The sequence below is a fragment of the Octodon degus genome, unplaced genomic scaffold (genome assembly GCF_000260255.1).
Source record: "Octodon degus isolate 3935 unplaced genomic scaffold, OctDeg1.0 scaffold00246, whole genome shotgun sequence".
Taxonomy (NCBI): Eukaryota; Metazoa; Chordata; class Mammalia; order Rodentia; family Octodontidae; genus Octodon; species Octodon degus.
Genome location: NW_004524822.1, coordinates 1,403,935 through 1,420,538, shown reverse-complemented (window position 1 = coordinate 1,420,538; position 16,604 = coordinate 1,403,935). Strand labels below are relative to the sequence as shown.

At 41.0% G+C, this 16,604-nt stretch overlaps 2 protein-coding genes across 6 annotated transcripts in view; one reads left to right on the top strand and one right to left on the bottom strand.

The window, feature by feature from the left end:
• Positions 1-835: 835 nt before the first annotated feature.
• Armt1 (acidic residue methyltransferase 1) lies at positions 836-13,989 on the bottom strand. Of its 3 annotated transcripts, XM_004645983.2 has the most exons (5): positions 13,865-13,989; positions 11,335-11,440; positions 7,705-7,949; positions 4,154-4,319; positions 836-1,960 (listed from the first exon to the last, which is right to left on the bottom strand). In XM_004645983.2, the coding sequence occupies exons 1-5, from the start codon at positions 13,903-13,905 to the stop codon at positions 1,193-1,195; spliced, it is 1,326 nt and encodes a 441-aa protein (XP_004646040.1). In that variant the 5' UTR covers positions 13,906-13,989; the 3' UTR covers positions 836-1,192. The 3 variants fall into 3 exon arrangements, with proteins under 3 accessions (XP_004646040.1, XP_023562003.1, XP_023562002.1); XM_023706235.1 differs by lacking the exon at positions 11,335-11,440 and having other exon boundaries at positions 13,865-13,947; XM_023706234.1 differs by lacking the exons at positions 11,335-11,440; positions 13,865-13,989 and adding an exon at positions 8,381-8,652.
• Positions 13,990-14,288: 299 nt separating this feature from the next.
• Rmnd1 (required for meiotic nuclear division 1 homolog) overlaps positions 14,289-16,604 on the top strand; it is a 53,308-nt gene continuing 50,992 nt past the window's right edge. For 2 of the 3 annotated variants that reach the window (XM_023706245.1, XM_004645982.2), the window contains exon 1: positions 14,296-14,437. The gene's annotated coding sequence lies outside the window, so the exon portion shown is untranslated. Of the gene's footprint in view, positions 14,438-16,604 lie in introns of all 3 variants that reach the window. The other variant, XM_023706244.1, reaches the window with a different exon arrangement.

Sequence of the window (16,604 nt, the reverse complement as noted above, 5' to 3'; positions counted from 1 at the left end):
TTCCCCAGTAGAAAATAAAGCCATGAAGATTTTTGGGCAATTTTATTATTCCAGTGCAAGAAAACATTTCCAGGTTTATTTCCAATTTCAGTTTCAAAACAAACCAGTTTGCAGTTATTGGCGTCTGCCACAGTGACCAGTACAGTGTGTAACATAAAAACAGCACGACGGCATCCAAATTCAACACAGAAGAATCTTTTTTACATAAAGCAATTTTCTAAAACCACAAACTAAAAATCTGTTCATTTAAAATACTTATGTGGTAAAATTATAATTTCAGTTGATGGTGATTATCATAAATAGAATGTAAAAGATACTACATTTTTTTTCAAACACTGTTTCACCCCATTCAATTTTGTTTCTCAATATAATTTTTTAGGCCAACCAAAATATAAATGCATGCAAATAAAACAATCTATTGTAATAAAACCATAAAGAACAACAGTTACAATTAACTTATGAGGTAAGCTTTCCTTTTCAAGCATCACATTTCTAAGAATGCATCTCTTGGGCTGGGGATACAGCTCCATGGTACTGGATACAGCTCCACCTGACAAGTGTGCGGTCCTGAGTTCAATTCCCAACATACACACACACCCACACACACAACACATCTCTTCTAGATGCACCAAAATACATATTTTTACTGAGCTATTATTTCAAGAGCCTGATATCAAGCTAAATAAAATTCCATGCTTCCTAGCATATTAAATATCATGCAGTATACTGCTTAAGAAAAAACAGGATTTTTTTTCTCTTTTTTTTGGCGGAACCGGGGATTGAATTCAGACCCTTGCACTGGCCAGGGAAGTGCTTATTCTATTGTGCCTCTCCCCAGCCCTGAAAAAACAGGATTAACTAATTTAAAAAGCAGAGTTCACTTATATTTTGCTTTTTGCCAATTAAAGTTTATCAAAACCTCTTAAATTATGCATTTAATGTAGATGAGATACTAAAATTCTAACAAAAACATAAATATCTGTAACTAACTTAAAAGAATGTATTTCCAGAACATCGTAGTGGGGCAAAGAGTTCTGAGGAAAAGCCACCCAGAGCACAAGCGCGTCAGCTTGGAGAAGCTAAGCTTTCTAGAGTCACAGCAGTGCAGGCCACAGACTCAACCGCACACTGCCATCCAGGGAGGAAAAGGCGCTTCTCAGACCCTGCTCTCTCCTGGGGCTTCCAAGCCACATCAGAGTGGGCCATCAAACTGAAATACGCCATACTTCCCGGAGGTCAGCCAGTGGGGATCCAAGGCCGTGAGCTGCTCCCCTTGCCCTGGCTGCAGACCTACCTGAATCTCAGCTTTTAATGTTCTTATGCTGCACAGAGGGGCAGGATGAAAGCCACACAGAGCCTGATGGAACGGAACGGTAAAGTCCCACTTTCTGTCCCCAGTCAACTTTCTGTAATTCAAATCACCCTTGAATAAAATCAAACACGCCTTTTGTAGCTCAGCATATAAGTCAGGGGCCACCAGGGGCATTGCACTGTATTCATGAGGCAGAGTCCAAAATATATGATCATGGTAAACCCATCGACCCACTTTGATGTAGTTTTCCCAGTTGGCCCCACACTTGGACATCCATTTATGATTACAGAATTTCATCTGCTTAATTACCCAATTCAAGTCATGTATAGTCGTGTCTGAAACAAACCACGGAATCATTTTCCCATGAAAATGAATCTCAGTAGCCAATTTAGAGGACAACAAGAAGTCAGCTAACACTAAATCTGTAACAAGTTCAAATCCAGAATTATCCAGCACAATATACACTCTATCTACAGACATGTTTTCCCTTGCCTTCTTGCATTTACTAAGCAATGACCAAAGATGTTCCATGTCGTTCACTAAAATGAACTGCTTTAGGTCTTCTAAAGAATTCATGATATTGGTCTTCTGAGAACTACTTCCTCCACCTGATAAAGATAGATCACATTTATTCCCCCAGAGGGAAATCTGAAAAGGAAAAGAATAAAGTAGTCATTCTTTTGAAAAGCCAACAAGACGCCTATGGAGATAAAGGGAGGAGTTGCTTAAAATAGTGGTTACATTTACTTATAAAATCTCTACCAGAGAGCTGGTGAGATGGCTCAGTGGTCTAAAGCACCTACTTAGAACAAGCTTAGCAAAGCACAGGGACCGCGGTTCAATCCCCCAGCACCACATGCCAGCCAGCCCCACCCCCTGGTGGCCTGAGCTGGCCACACACACACACACACACACACACACACACACACACACATACATACATAAATAAATAAAAGCAATTAAAATCTCTACCAGGTCTACTTTCTCTAATAATCTCTACACACGATGCTCTACTCTTAGGTAAAACACTGGCTTTTTAAATCAATATGTAGCGGGTGTTTTAAACAATGCTGGGGATGACTTTCAGTCCCCACACTGTCCACTCAGAAGGGAGGTTTTTGCATCGTACAGATATTAAAACATCATCAGATGCAGTAAAGAGATTCACTTGGCTCAGATTCACTTGGGAGTCAAGAGAAAAATAAAATATTTCCTTTCTTCTTTCCTGCCCTCCTCCCCAAATCACTGAGTTTCTTTCACTAACTGCAAAACCTTCAGAACACGGCAGTCTATTTGAGATGGTAAATTAAAGAAGCTAGCACCATGACGTCCCAAGGCCAAGCTTTAAACAAGGTGATGTCAGTGTAGATGCAGCACAATCAGTAAGTTGGTTTTAAGTTGAAATAATGCTGTCATTTTGTTTTAAAAAGAGGTGGGTGATATCAGCCCTATTTCTTTTAATTATAAAATTATAATCCCTGTACTTGGAAGTAGGAGGATTGCTGGGAGTTTGAGGCCAGCCTGAATTACATCGTGAGACCCTGTCTTACAAGTTAAAGCAAAACAGTAGCAACAACAAAATTACATGTTTAGGAGTCACTAGAAAATTACGTAAGATCACTAAGGCGCAAGTTCTAAGGCAAATAAAAACCGATACTACTATTTTATTCAGTTACTATAAGAACTGACACAATGCATATAAATAACGTATCAATGTACTGATATAATAATGTATCAATAATATCAATGTATTTGGCATGTATAGGTATTCAGTACATTTTAATCAAAAGAGACTTTTCTCTCATTCATGATTCAAAATGAAAAAAACAGCCAGGCCTGGTGCCCAGAGTCTCAGTCACTGGGGAGGCTGAGGCAAGAATGCAGGGGCCCAAAGTTCAAGGTCAGCCTGAGGGACGCGAAGAGATCCAGTTGCAAAAGAAAAAAAAAAGGAGTAACAAATTACATTTAAACATAAGATAAGGAAAATGTATGTTCTGACCAAGAATAATGTTTTAAAAGATAAATTAAAGCTTTTTTAAAAAAAAAAAAAAAATCTAAGACTTACATAACACCGAAAGGGCCCAAGCTACACTTTTCGAAAGCTTTTTGGAGAACCACATACATCAGCACACACGACAGCATTCAGCAGCTGAGCTCAGGTTCTCTGTTGGCCTCCTGCACATTTTCTTATATCATCTCTAAGTTTTTAACTACATGGTTACTTGTGCAATTGGTTGATACTCTATATTCCTTCAAGGTTCCAAGTTCTATGACAGCAGGGGTCAGCCTGCTTCTGCCATCACCATGCGCCCAGCACCTAGAAAACTGCTGGACACCAAGCAGCCCCAGAGTATTGGTGTGGACAGAAACCGAGTGCTGTGACTTCTGATGAACATTCTCCGCAGAATGAAACACCTTCAGGTTTTTCTTGAGACCTTAAACTTTTACTCACTGTGGGCAATAAGAGAAAGCAACTGGGCCCTGTTACTTGGGAGCAGTGCCAGTGGGTGGTGACTGACCAAATTGGGTGACAGAACATAGATTGCACCACTCTTCTTCACAATTTAAGATACTCATGGGGAAAAGAGCATATTCAAAGATGACTGTTTCCTGAGAGGATGCGCTAGCTAAGAGCCTCAGGTGGGCACGCTGCTTTTCTTTCTTCTGCATTTCTTTAAACATAAAACACAGCTCAGAGGGGGTAAAAAATACAACAAGTAATAACAACAACAAAAACGCTAGCTGAAGTAACTAATACAGTCCATTCTTAACTAGTAACTATAACTCATCTGTCAGTATTTACAAAACAATATAAAAGTGTTCAGATGATCTGATCTTTACCTGTAGAAGTTTAAAAAACTCGTTTTTCAGCTGATTCTCATCAAGGTCTTCAATAGTTCTTATCAATTCCTGCAAGTGAGTGCATAGAGCCATGACAGATTCCTGTGACTCAAAGAAATTTTGGTCTTTGGATTCTTTAAATACATCAAAGCCATTGATTGGTGGACTAAAATAAAGAGAAAAAAGTAAGTGAAACATTTATGTTAAGTCTGTATCTTAAAAAATAATAGGGTCGGGGAGACAGCTCAGTAGAATAAGCACTTGCCTGGCAAGAACAAGGGCCTGAGTTCAATCCCTGGTTCCGCCAAAAAATAAAACAAAATAATAATAATAATAGGAGTGAACAGCACCAGGACTCGCAGTAATTAGTGGTGACAGATACTAGACGTAGCTCAGATAATCAAGTTATATCAAAACAAATCCCCTAGCTCATTTCAATTCATTGTCAAAGTTTCCCACATCAACTATTTTACCGGAAGTCGTAATTCTAGTGCTTATGTCCACAATTATTTATCCACAAGAGATTCCAAAGCAAAAGGAGAAATATTAAAGAAATTTGAAAAAAACTGCTTTAGTTTGGCAACCATTTTTTGAGTATCCATGTGGCTCGGCTCCTAGCAACACATACAGGAATACAAATGGAACATCTGGCTATAATGTAACAGTCGCCAAAGGCCACACCCAGAGCACTGGGGACCAGCATGAGGACTTGAGATAAATCTGCCTTAATATTCCCAGGTCTTACTAGAACAACAAATTCCAATCTTTTTTGGTTGAATCTTACTCTCATGTTTATTTTTGCCAAAGGTGAGTGTTTGTGCCATGGCTATATCTCATGCTGTCCAGTGAAGAATCTTGACAAAGATGTAAATGCTAACACAATAGCCCCTGCAGAGTTGGGTAGGGAATTCTGATTGGCTGACGTTTTAATTCAGATACTTTCCCCCACAGGAAAGACAATGTAAGACTGATGTAGTGGAAGTGTTTCTTTTTAAAAACATACCAGCCTTTACACATCCAAATGATGGCTGCTTCCTTCTGGTCAGGCAGTCCCACGGGAAGCTATGCCTTTATTCCTAGGATGCTGCCATTACTTAAAGCACTTTTGGAATCCTCTTTCGGAATTGTCTACAGAACCTGTGGTACATTATTGAACAGCATGTCAGAGACCACCTGTCTTCATGGTTCACTTTTGGAAATAGCCAAAAGTCACTCAAAGCAATTCCAAGGGAATAAATTATGTAATCAAACTGAATGAAAACATTTTTGGTGAAGAAGGAGGAGTGACTAAAACTTAAATTTCATAGCTTATAAACTGGCTCTGAAAGAATTCAAAGGTATTTTTTAGCAACGACAGCATAGCTGAAATCAGTCCATCTCACAAGGTTTGACTGATTGATTGATTATATATGTGGTGCAGGGTCTCGCTATGCAGCTTGGACTCGTAGTGATCCTCCTGTTTTCAGCCTGCCTAGTGCTGGGATTACAGGTATCACCATCGCACCTGGACTTGTTGGCTGGCTCTGTGCCCGACTGCAGCTTGTGGTGTCAGGGATCAGACCCCAGTCCCTGCGCTTGCCTACGCAGGTGCTTAGTCCGCTGAGCTATCTTGCCAGCCCTCTCAAGGTGGTTCATAAGGATAAAAGTCATTTGGATGTCTAGGTTCAAATCTAGGTCAACAAACAGCAGCCTTCAGATCCCAGCAAGCCAAACACCTGTTTTGTAGACCCACAAACTAAGAATGCTCTTACATATCTAAAATATTAAAAACAAAGCAAAAGAAAACACGTATCTATATAGATCTAAATACTTATCCATATATATATAGTTTCATTTTATTTTGGAGGCAGGGTCTCACTGTGCAGCTCAGGCTGGCCTTGTCATCACTTTGTAACCCAGGCTAGCCTTGAGCTTGCAACAATCCAACTGCCTCAGCCTCCCAGGAGCTAGGATTACAGGCGTGCACCACCACACCCAGCTAGAAATGCTGTATTTTATGACATGTGCAATTCACATTTTATTTTCCATGAGTGGAGTGTTACTGGAACACAGCCCTGCTCCTTTGTTTACGTGATGTCTATGGTGTCTTCATAACATGACAGGAAAGCTGTGTGGCCAAGACAGAGAGCATATGGCCCAACAACTCTAAAATATTTATTATCTGGCCCAGTAAATGTTTGACAACACATGTTCTTATGTTTTATTAACAGCTCAATCATTAAAGTCACGCCTCATGTTACTAATGAGTCTTAATTGTATTTAAAAGAATAAACCTCACATAAATATATACAATGTATAGTTATATCGCTTGTATTTAAAATACACATATAAAATTTCTCATCTTTAAAATGTTCGTTCCTTGGGGTCAGGGACTTGGCTCAGTAGAATAAGCACTTCCCTGGCAAGCGCAAGGGTCTGAGTTCAATCCCTGGTTCCACCAAAATAAATAAATAAATAAAATGTTCATTCCTTGAGAATCTACCCTAGCCATATATGTACATATCCTATGAGTCAGGGATTCATACCCAGGTACATTCCCAACAAAAAGACACATACATGTTCACTAAAAACATATTTGTATGTTTACAGCAACATTCTTCACAACAGCTCCAATCTGGAAACTCCTCAAGTATACACTGCAGTAAGGTAAGTGCCATAACTGGCGCACAGCTGCTGTTTAACAAAGGACAGCGTCTGTTGAGGGTCTCCTCTCCTTACCAATCTGTAAGACTGTGTTTCGCCTTTAGAACAGTTCTCAAATACTCCTACTTGGCAAAAGCCACAACTGTGATTTAAAATAATTGATAAAGATCAAGACAAAAAATATATTTCTAAAAATAATTTTATTTTACAATTAATGCTGGTTCAATCAATTAGATTATCCTATGCTATGTCTAGGAAGGGTCACCAAAGGACTCCACCTCAAGGGAACATAGCAGACCTACACTTTTGCAAACTTGCAAACTGCAAGAGTAATGCACATGACCTTTTCTTTTGCATTATAAATCAGTTCTTTATTAGAATTTTCCTAGGAAAAATAAAACAGCATAAACAAGCTACAAAAACTGTTTGGAATACATGTGTAACTTTTATTAGTCTTTCTAATTTAGAAATCAAAAACAAAATAAAACAATTGTAGGACTACAAGGCAGTGTGGGAGACACAAAAGCCACTGTTCTGATGGTCCCTTACAACAAATAAATTCTGATAAACTATTTCTAAATAAAACATACATTTATTTTACATCATTTTAATTTTACACATATATATAGCTCAGTAAGTATAACCTGTTTTATTTTAGATGTCTTTATAAGATCTTTGATAAGTTCCTCTAGACACTCAACCTTATGTCTATTGTAGGCAAAAAGATTACATTTACCAAGAAGCCCTCAATTTGATATTATTTGTGGAAATGATCAACGGTGCCATTAATATTCGCTGAACTTTGCTGAATTCAGGCTTCCATATGTTAATCTTCAAACTTACCATCATACCATTTCGAAAAAAGCATGAATTATCTCCACATTGCTAATGGAAGGCTACACGCTTACCTCTGGATAATTGCTTCGTGAAGCCTACGATACATGTAGCACTCCACAAACAACCACGGCGAGCGGAACCAACTCGGCTGTCCATCGCTCTCATTTAAAAGCCCGCGCTGGTACTCGAGATGCTGATTCCAAAGGTCAGTATCCGCACAGTCCTCAACCAGGGGCACAATGGGCTTATCTGTCTGCAGTTCATTCCGTAATTTAGAAAGAAGAGAAATGGCTTTCTTTTCAGCTTCCACACCTTCCTGTAAAAATAACAAAAAAATTGTGCATATGTGAATAATTCCTCTGCATTAACAGTTTTGTGGGTTTAAATTTAAGCTAAGAAATATATCATACTTCAAAATGATAGTTTGTCTTCTACAAACCTGTAGACTTTTTTTTTTTTTTTTTTTCAGGGAAAGGTCTACAGGGTGTTCAGGGTCTCACTACCAGATCGGACTCGTAGTGATCCACCCGTTTACAGCCTCCCAAGAGCTGGGATTACAGGTGCAAACCATCATGCCCAGTCCCAATTGCTGTCTCAGCGCACTCTGGGGGTGGAGCCAGCACGGCAGGCCCAGGATCGAATCCCCGGCCTCTGAGACTGCTTGCAGGTGCTTTAATCCACTGAGCTATTTGGCCGGCCCTTATAGACATTTTAGAATCCTTAAGGTGAAAATCAAAACACACAGACTTGTAGTAACATGATCTTGCCTTATCTATCAGCCTTTTCTGTCAAAGTTCTGGCCTTTCCGCATGGCCAGTGGACTGAGCACTACCACAGAGGGAAGAGAGCCGCTGCCAGGCTTCCTGTGTCTTTCAAGCTTCCAAGTGACTCTCACCAGTGGCACCACTAGACAAAGAGCTCTGGCTTCTTAGGTTTCTCCAGCCAGCTGAGAGTCTTTCTATCATATTTTTTATCCTCTATAAGTTCAGGGGGAGAGAGAGGCCCAGACAGACAGGCCACTACAGTATCACTTTGTGTAAGTGGAGAAGAAACGAAGTCTTATAGGATCAGAATACAGTAAGCGGGACGTGGGGGCACAGGCCTATAATCCCAGCACTCCAGAAGTGAGATCCTGTCTCACTAAAGGAAAAAAAAAAAAAAAAAAGAAAAAGAATAAAGTGAAAAGAATATGGAACCTAATTCCATATGAAGAATGTTATTTTTTGAATGTTATTATATATCTCTAAAATATACCAATAAAATTCACTTTAAAAAAGAATACAGTACCTTTAGTTTTATACCAGATTTTTGCCTCATTAAAAAAGGTTTAACATGACAGAATAGAATATAATAATCAGTATCAAGTAAATATATATACACACACGTGTATATTTATTTGTTTTTATTTATTTTAATATATTTGGTACAGGGTCTCACTATGCAGCTCAGATTTGTAGTGATCCTCCTCTTTTTAGCCTCCCCAACGCTGGGATTACAGGCATGCACCATCACATCAGGTCTTGGTGGCTGGCTCAGCGTGCCTGTGGGCGGGGGCGGTGGCAGCATGTGGTGCCAGGGATCGAATCCTACTCCCTGTGCTCGCCATGCTGGAGCTTAGTCTGCTATGCTATCTTGCTGGCCCTTCAAGTAAATATTTTTATAAAATGATTATTACCATATTGATATTAAAGAAATTTACTTTTTACTTTCAGACCTATAGTGCTCTCAATGCAGGTACCTCTCTATTCTTTTTTTTTTAATGGTACTGGAGATCGGAGCCTAGCCCTGCACATGGTAGGCAAGTGCTCTACTACTCAGTTATACCTTAGCCCCACCCCCTGCCCACAAATAGAATCTGTTTTGCCTCTGTAACTATATACTGAAGCATTAGAGATTCCACAGGTTAGAAAATAAAGGGGTTCAGGAGCTGAGCCTGAGTACAACCGGGCTAATTGTCTAACAAGGGAACTCTCTCTCCACCAGGTCTCTACCCAGGTCTTCAGCTTCAACTGGCAAGTGGAAAATTCCAACACCTAAGCTTTCTGTATGGTGGTAAGCGCCTCTTGTTCTTTAAGGAGGCCAGTGCCTATAGAAGGGCCAAGTCCATGCCAGCTTGTCAGATCACTTCGATTCAGCTCAAACATCTCCCGAATTCCTACATGCCAGGCACTGCTCAGAGGAAGAACAAAAACATGGCTCTGTCGCCAAAGAACGCACCTCTGCCAAACCCTGTCCCCAGAGGACTCACATGCCTTTAAACCAGCCTGGACCTTAGACATCTGAGCAGCAAGCTGCCCAGCGTGGCCCTGGGGGTAAGTGTGGCACTGCTGCAGCTGTGGGCGCAGAGAGCTGGGATGACGCAGGTGGTCAAGGGAGGTGGCACAGGTATGAAAGGGGCTGGAAAGGGGACACAGAAAGGCCACCAAGAGCAGACCCAACTTGGGTCAACATTTTCTTAATCATATCCTATCTCCGGGAGAATGTGGAAGGGGGAGGGTGGGCAGGACAACAGACTCCTCACTCTTAGGCCACCTGGCAATTAGGACACTTAGGCCAGGAATCAAAACACTGAGACTTGGTTAATGACCACGTTAGGCCACTCCAATCAAAATGATAGTAATCACTACAGAAATTATATTCATCTGCTCAAACATATGGTCAAACATTCAAGGAAAATTGAATATTTGTCTAAATCATACTTGAGTGGTAAACATGTACATTCACCAAAATGAAATCAAATGTCAACATCCAAGACAAACAGGACCTTAGCAGTAAGGAACCAAAGGTGATCCTGTATTATGCCAGGATGAGCTTTAAAGAAGACAATAAACAGGGCCAGGGAGATGGCTCAGTGGAATAAGTGCTTCCCTGGCAAGCTCAAGGGGCTGAGTTCAATCCCCGGTTCCACCAAAAAAGAAAAAAAGAAAGAAGACCATACAAGAGATTAAAGGACATATATTACATGAGCCATACATGATGGCGCATGCCTGTAATCCCAATATTTGGGCAGCTCACAAAGGAGGATTCCCTGTAGGCTCAAGGCCACCCTGGACTACATGGTAAGCGAAGGGAACCCCTGGACTGCCTAGTGAGACCCTGTCTCAAAAGAAACCAAAGAGAGAAGAAAAAAGGAAAACATTACAGCCTGTATGAACTCTTAGTCCATTTCAAATTGGCCAAGAAAAGACAAGAAACATTGTTCTAAATCTCTGGTGTCAACCCTTTAAAAAAAACCATACTGGTGTTTGGTGCAACCAAACTTGCATGCTTTACCAGCTTTGCCTCCAACTGCATAGTAACTTAAACTGTTTTTCACCCATTAACTAGTATTCCTTAACTAGTGTCCATACTCTGAAAGGCAGTCTTTCAATTTTTAATCATATAATGTGTTAATCAGAATTTATATCACCTTTCTCTTTTGAGTTTTGCATAGCAGTTCTCAAATTAGTAATACAAATACCACATTAAAATATGAAAATATGTCATTAGGTCTAAGTAATTGACAGACTAAATTTTTAGAACACCGCTAAGCTGGAACTGTGTTTCTCCCTTGAGGATCACATGATTATACTTCCTTTCAACATATTACATTAAAATCACTATAGTCATTCTAACAGTTTACACATAAGCTGAAACTTTCAAGAACCACTGTTTTCTGTTGAATTTATCAAAAAAAATTAAAATTAAAACACAATTCTTACCTCTCCATGTTTCTCAAAAAATTCACTTTTATGTCGATGCAATGTGTCAATAGCCCTAGTTAAGATCTGTGGTGTTCTGTCTTTAATGGTAAGATATGCAAATGATCTAGAAAAGAGTCACATACAATATATTACTCAATAGTTTTAGCCTTAGATGGACCTAAAATTCCTTTTCAAGCAACTATGGAAAAGTTAGAGCAATTTTTTCTATTCTATTAATACTTCAAAAAATTTGAAAACTCTGCTCTGTTCTTGAAGTAGTATCGGTGCCACTAATCCCAGGAGTCTATTTCATCGTTTTTTATCTCTTCAATTCTACTGTGTTTCTTCCCCTAAATCAGAAACTATTCAACAGTGTGGCAGGCTAAGGAAAAGATTAGGCTCCGAATCAAACTGGCTCTAGTCTCAGGCCTTCTAGTCACTTCATCTGCTCAAAAAGTGGAGCCAATGGTTGTAAAACTGCTCTAAAAACTCTATCCCTATGTCCACGCACCAACTCCCCATGATGCATGTAACCATTGGCTCCACTTTATACGTACCGATAAAACAGCCAAAATAAGAAAGACTCCCCTGACATGCATGAAGAACATAAAAGGCTTTAAAATATTTATGAACTCTGCTTTTCTCTATTCTGATTCTTAATCAATCTTAACTCTTTTTAAAGATTTCCCTCACTACCATCTCTATTTGTCTTTTTACCCTATTCTGCCTATAATGTTACTTTCTCTTTCAGTTACAAATTAGAGATTTTTCAAAAATGTTAGCCAGGTGTGGTAACGCACACTTGTCATCTCAGCACTTGGGAGGCTGAAGCTGGAGGCTGCTGCAGATGCAAGGCCAGCCTGGGCTACACAATGAGTTCAAGGCCAGTCAATTGCACAGCAAGAGGCGGTCTCAAAAAACTAAAACACAAAACAAAACAAACAAACAAAAACCCAAGGATATGTAAAAGAACAAAACAAGCTAGAAATTAGGGAGGAAAAATTTACACTTGCATTAAAAATTTCAAAGATAGTCTTCATATTACACATATAAAAATCAGGATTGACAGAGGGTCATTTGTAACATTAGATTTTTTTTTATTGCAATACATGCAATTCTGTTAGAAGCAGCAACAGGATTAGGTGGTGAAATTCCAGGCAGCTTTTTGTTCTTTTTTTATTTTTTAATCAATATGTAAACTTTAAATGTATACATATTTAAAGTAAAATACAGAGCTTACTTAATCTGTCTTTGTATCTGCAGATCACCAGAGGCAAAGTAAAACCAAAAAACTTACATGATAGTTCTTTAAAAATGCCTCTGAGAAAAACACTCTAATTTAGGATCATCATACTTCTAAAACCTCAAGTATCTCATTATAGTTTTTAAATTACTGGACTGTATATTGCGTAGTTCTCCAAAATGAGTCCTTCCAAGATAACCATAAAGCTTTAAGAACACAAATTGCAAAAGCACACTTAGACTTCGTGATGCCTTCATTATGCTAACAGTGATGCAGTTTAATAGGCCCAGGAATGTTCAAAATTCACCATTAATACTTTGAGAGAAAGGACATTAACTTGAACCGAACGACAATTGAATCTTCGAAGGTACCAGACACAAAAAGAAATGACAGTCCTTCCTTTCGATTTTACATTAATTAGTAATACTAAGGTCCTGGCCAGGGAGGGATGAGGTCAGAGGCTTCTAAGGGGTCACTTTCTACCTTTGTACCACCAGCTTCAACTCCCGGCGTCAAATCTCTCTGATCTCAGTCTACTTCCCGCCCAAGTAAGGTGCCTTTTTTCTAAGTGTTTCTGCAATATTCTGAAGAGCCTACTTCAGGAAGCAACTTGGCTATTCAGTTTACGCAAATAGGCGTTATATTATTTTACCATCTTCCATAACTTGGCCCAAAAATTCAAAGCCCACTTCACTCCTTCCTCTTTTTTTATCGTTTCCCTTTCCCACGCCAACTACTCAAAAATATCTCAAATGGAAATTTCCAGAAATTAATTCATTTTTAAATAACTTATCATGTAATTGTTCCTTTTCTCATTAGTTCGTTTTATGACTCACGTTGTGCCTAACGCAGAAATTAAACACCATAGGCATGTAGAGGGGGAAAAACAATGTAGGTTCGTGTTTCAAGCACTACTTGGTGGAGGCGTTTTTATTTGTGAGGTTAGGATCGGCGTCATTTCCTAATGGGACTATGAAATCCCAATAGTCCTCAGACTCCCAAATGTTCAAAACTTTTGCTCGCCCCTCCACAAGCTCCTGTATTACTACGAATAAATAATGGTGGACCGCACAGCAGACTGCAAGCGGACCCAAGTCCCGGCCCGCGAGCAGCCTCCCTGCCCGGACTCCCTTCGCCTCCACGCGAGCTGGCGAAACCGAGTAGGCGCCGTCGGGACGAGGCGGCCCAAGGCGGGACTTGAACTCGTCGCCTCTGGGGAGCAGGCGACCTCCGCTCGTCACCCACAGCTTCCCAGCCAGGCCTGGTTTTCCGAAAAAGAATGGGCACGAGAAAAGCGAGACGAACCCTACGTCCTTTGCGGAGAGAAACGGAGGAGGCTCTGCCATCCCGACCCGAATTAATGGCCCCGACGCTCGAGTCTCCAGGGTCACAGAACAACGGCAGCGCCGCTGTGGAGGAGGAGCTGAGGAGTGGAGTGCTGTGGCTTTAAAAAAAAAAAAAATGCTTTTGAATAAAGAAACTTTATTTCTACACGAGCAAGCGCAAACAGTGGCTGGCTCGAGAGCGAGGAGCTCTTCCGGGAACGGAGGCGGGGACAGCGGAGGGCGACGAGAGGAGCGGAATAAGGAAGCGAACGGAAGGCGGAAGCAGGCCGGGACCGGGAGGTCCCAGGGCCCGGAGAGCGGAAGAGGTCGCGGGGCGGGGTCACGTGGCAGGGCGGTCACGTGGGCGCGCTGCTGCGGCCCTGGCGCCGCGGCCTGGGTTCTGCGCGCTTGCGCAGTAGCGGACTGGGCGCGCGCGCCTTCCTCCGAGAGCTGCGCTGTGCGAGCTGCGAGTGCCGGGCGACTGCCCCTCTCCCTGCTGCCCCTCCGCGGACGCCGGCCCCTTGGCGCCTCCACCTTTTTTTCCTGCGGAGAGGTTAGTGCACTGCCTTTCGCGGCGCTGGTGCGGCCCGACGCAGGGCTCTCTCCCGTGGCGCCGCAGCCTCTCGGGGCTCTCACAGGTGCCGTCGGTACCGCTGAGCCCCGACTCGCCAGGCGGCCAACGATCTTTGGTCGACTTGGCGGGAAGTGGAAATCTCTGTCAGCACGCACTTACTGACCCCATTTTTCAGCTAGAGCGTAGTGGTTGCGGCAGAAAGGAGTTTAAGCGTGAGGCAATGCAGGCATGCTCCCAAAGACTACCTTTGCGACCCTTACCATCGAATCTTAGTTTAGCTGCAACCGTTTTCTTAATTGATTTTTTTTTTACACTTGAAGGGTAGAAATGTGCCCGAGAACTGAGTAGCTGCCTTGTTTCATTTTTTAAAAATTGATTTTATTGGGACATAATTTATCACACGCAATTCGTACCTGTAGATGATATATTTTGTTCCTTTTACCATTCCCCACCCCTCCCTTCAGCCCCTCTCCCCCCGCTTATTTGCATTTTTCCTGTTTTCCCTACCTTTCCTCCTCTCTCCTCCCCTTTCCCCTCTGAACGTTTTCCTGTTTCTCAATATCCTTTATGCATTGTGGTTCTTACTTACACTTACAGTTTTTCACAACACAAAGAGTGTGATATTTAAACCTGGTCTGATTTACTTCAGAGGATGGTCTCAGGGTACACACCCATTTTCCTAGAAATGTCTCAAGTTTATCTCATTATAGCAGAGGAGTACTTTATTCTATAAAAGTACCGCATCTTCTTTATCCATTCATCGGCTGATGGGCATTTAGGCTGTTTCCAAGATTTCGCCGTTACAAATTTTGCTGCTGTAAACGTGGATGTGCATGTATCCCTGTGGTGTGATGCTTTAGAGTTTCAGGACGGTACCTAGAAGGGAACATGCCACTTCACATGGAACATCTAGTCCTAGTTCTTTTGAGGAATCTTCACGCTGACTTCCACAGTGGTTGTACCAGTCTACACTCCCACCAGCAGTGGAGAAGTGCTCCCAGGAACATTTGGTATTGATTTATTGATACCAGTGTTTCTTTCTGGGATGAGATGAAATCTCAGTGTTGTTTTAATTTGCATCTCTGGAATGACCGGTGATGTTGACTTTTTTCATCTACTTATTTGATCCGCTGTTTGTGTTTCTTCATATGAGGAGTGCCAGTTCATTTCAAATGCCAGTTTTTGGATTGTGTCTTTAAATTTGGGACATCTAATTTTTCCCCCTTAGTTCTTTGTATGTTCTAGATGTTAGCCAATTTGTCTAAGGAACAGTTGGCAAACTTTTTTTTCCCACTCTGGGTTGTCTCTTTGCTATGCAAAAGCTTTTTAATAAGATGAGATCCCAGTTGTTGACTCTTCATATTTTCTGTAAGATTGGACTTCGTTCATTAAGTCATAGCCTACACCTATGTCGAGCTCTACCTATTCTGTCTTCCAGCAGATCTAGTGTTTCTTTTTATATATATATATAATTTTATTGAGAAACAAATAGCAATGAGACAGTTTCAAAACCAATTAGTAGGACAGTTTCAATAATCAATACATCACATACTTTTATCTTCTTAGTGGTTATTCATAGTACAAGATGCAGACATGATAGCCTGTCCACAAACACTATTAGTACTAATCTTTCTATTCATTGAATTAAGAGAAGATAGCTGATATCTATCCTTTTTTTTTAATTCAGCCTGACCTTGAACTCACTAAGTAGCCCAGGCTGGCCTTGAAATCACATTAATTCTCCTGCCTCAGCCTTCAGGTGCTGGGGCTACAGGTTGTGCACCACACCCCTGCTCTTCCTGTGATTAGTGTAGTTTGATAGCCTGTCTGAGCACTACACTGTCCATTCATGTCTAGTGATTCCTTGGAGGGAACAGAGAGCAGCTCATTTTATCAGCAGCATTTTCTGGTAGGAGGCTGGGGGCTTATGGGCCTGGCTAGGAGGTCTGTACCGATGTAGTGGACCTAAGTGCTTTCTCTTAGTCCTCCTACCAGTTTGGATTTATAATCTCTCATCTGATTGTTCTACTGTTTTCTTTCTTTTTTTTCCCCCATAATTTTATTGATAAACAAATAGTAATGAGACAGTTTCAATAATTCACACATTGCATACATTCTTCCTAGTGGTTAATTGCTGTACAAGATG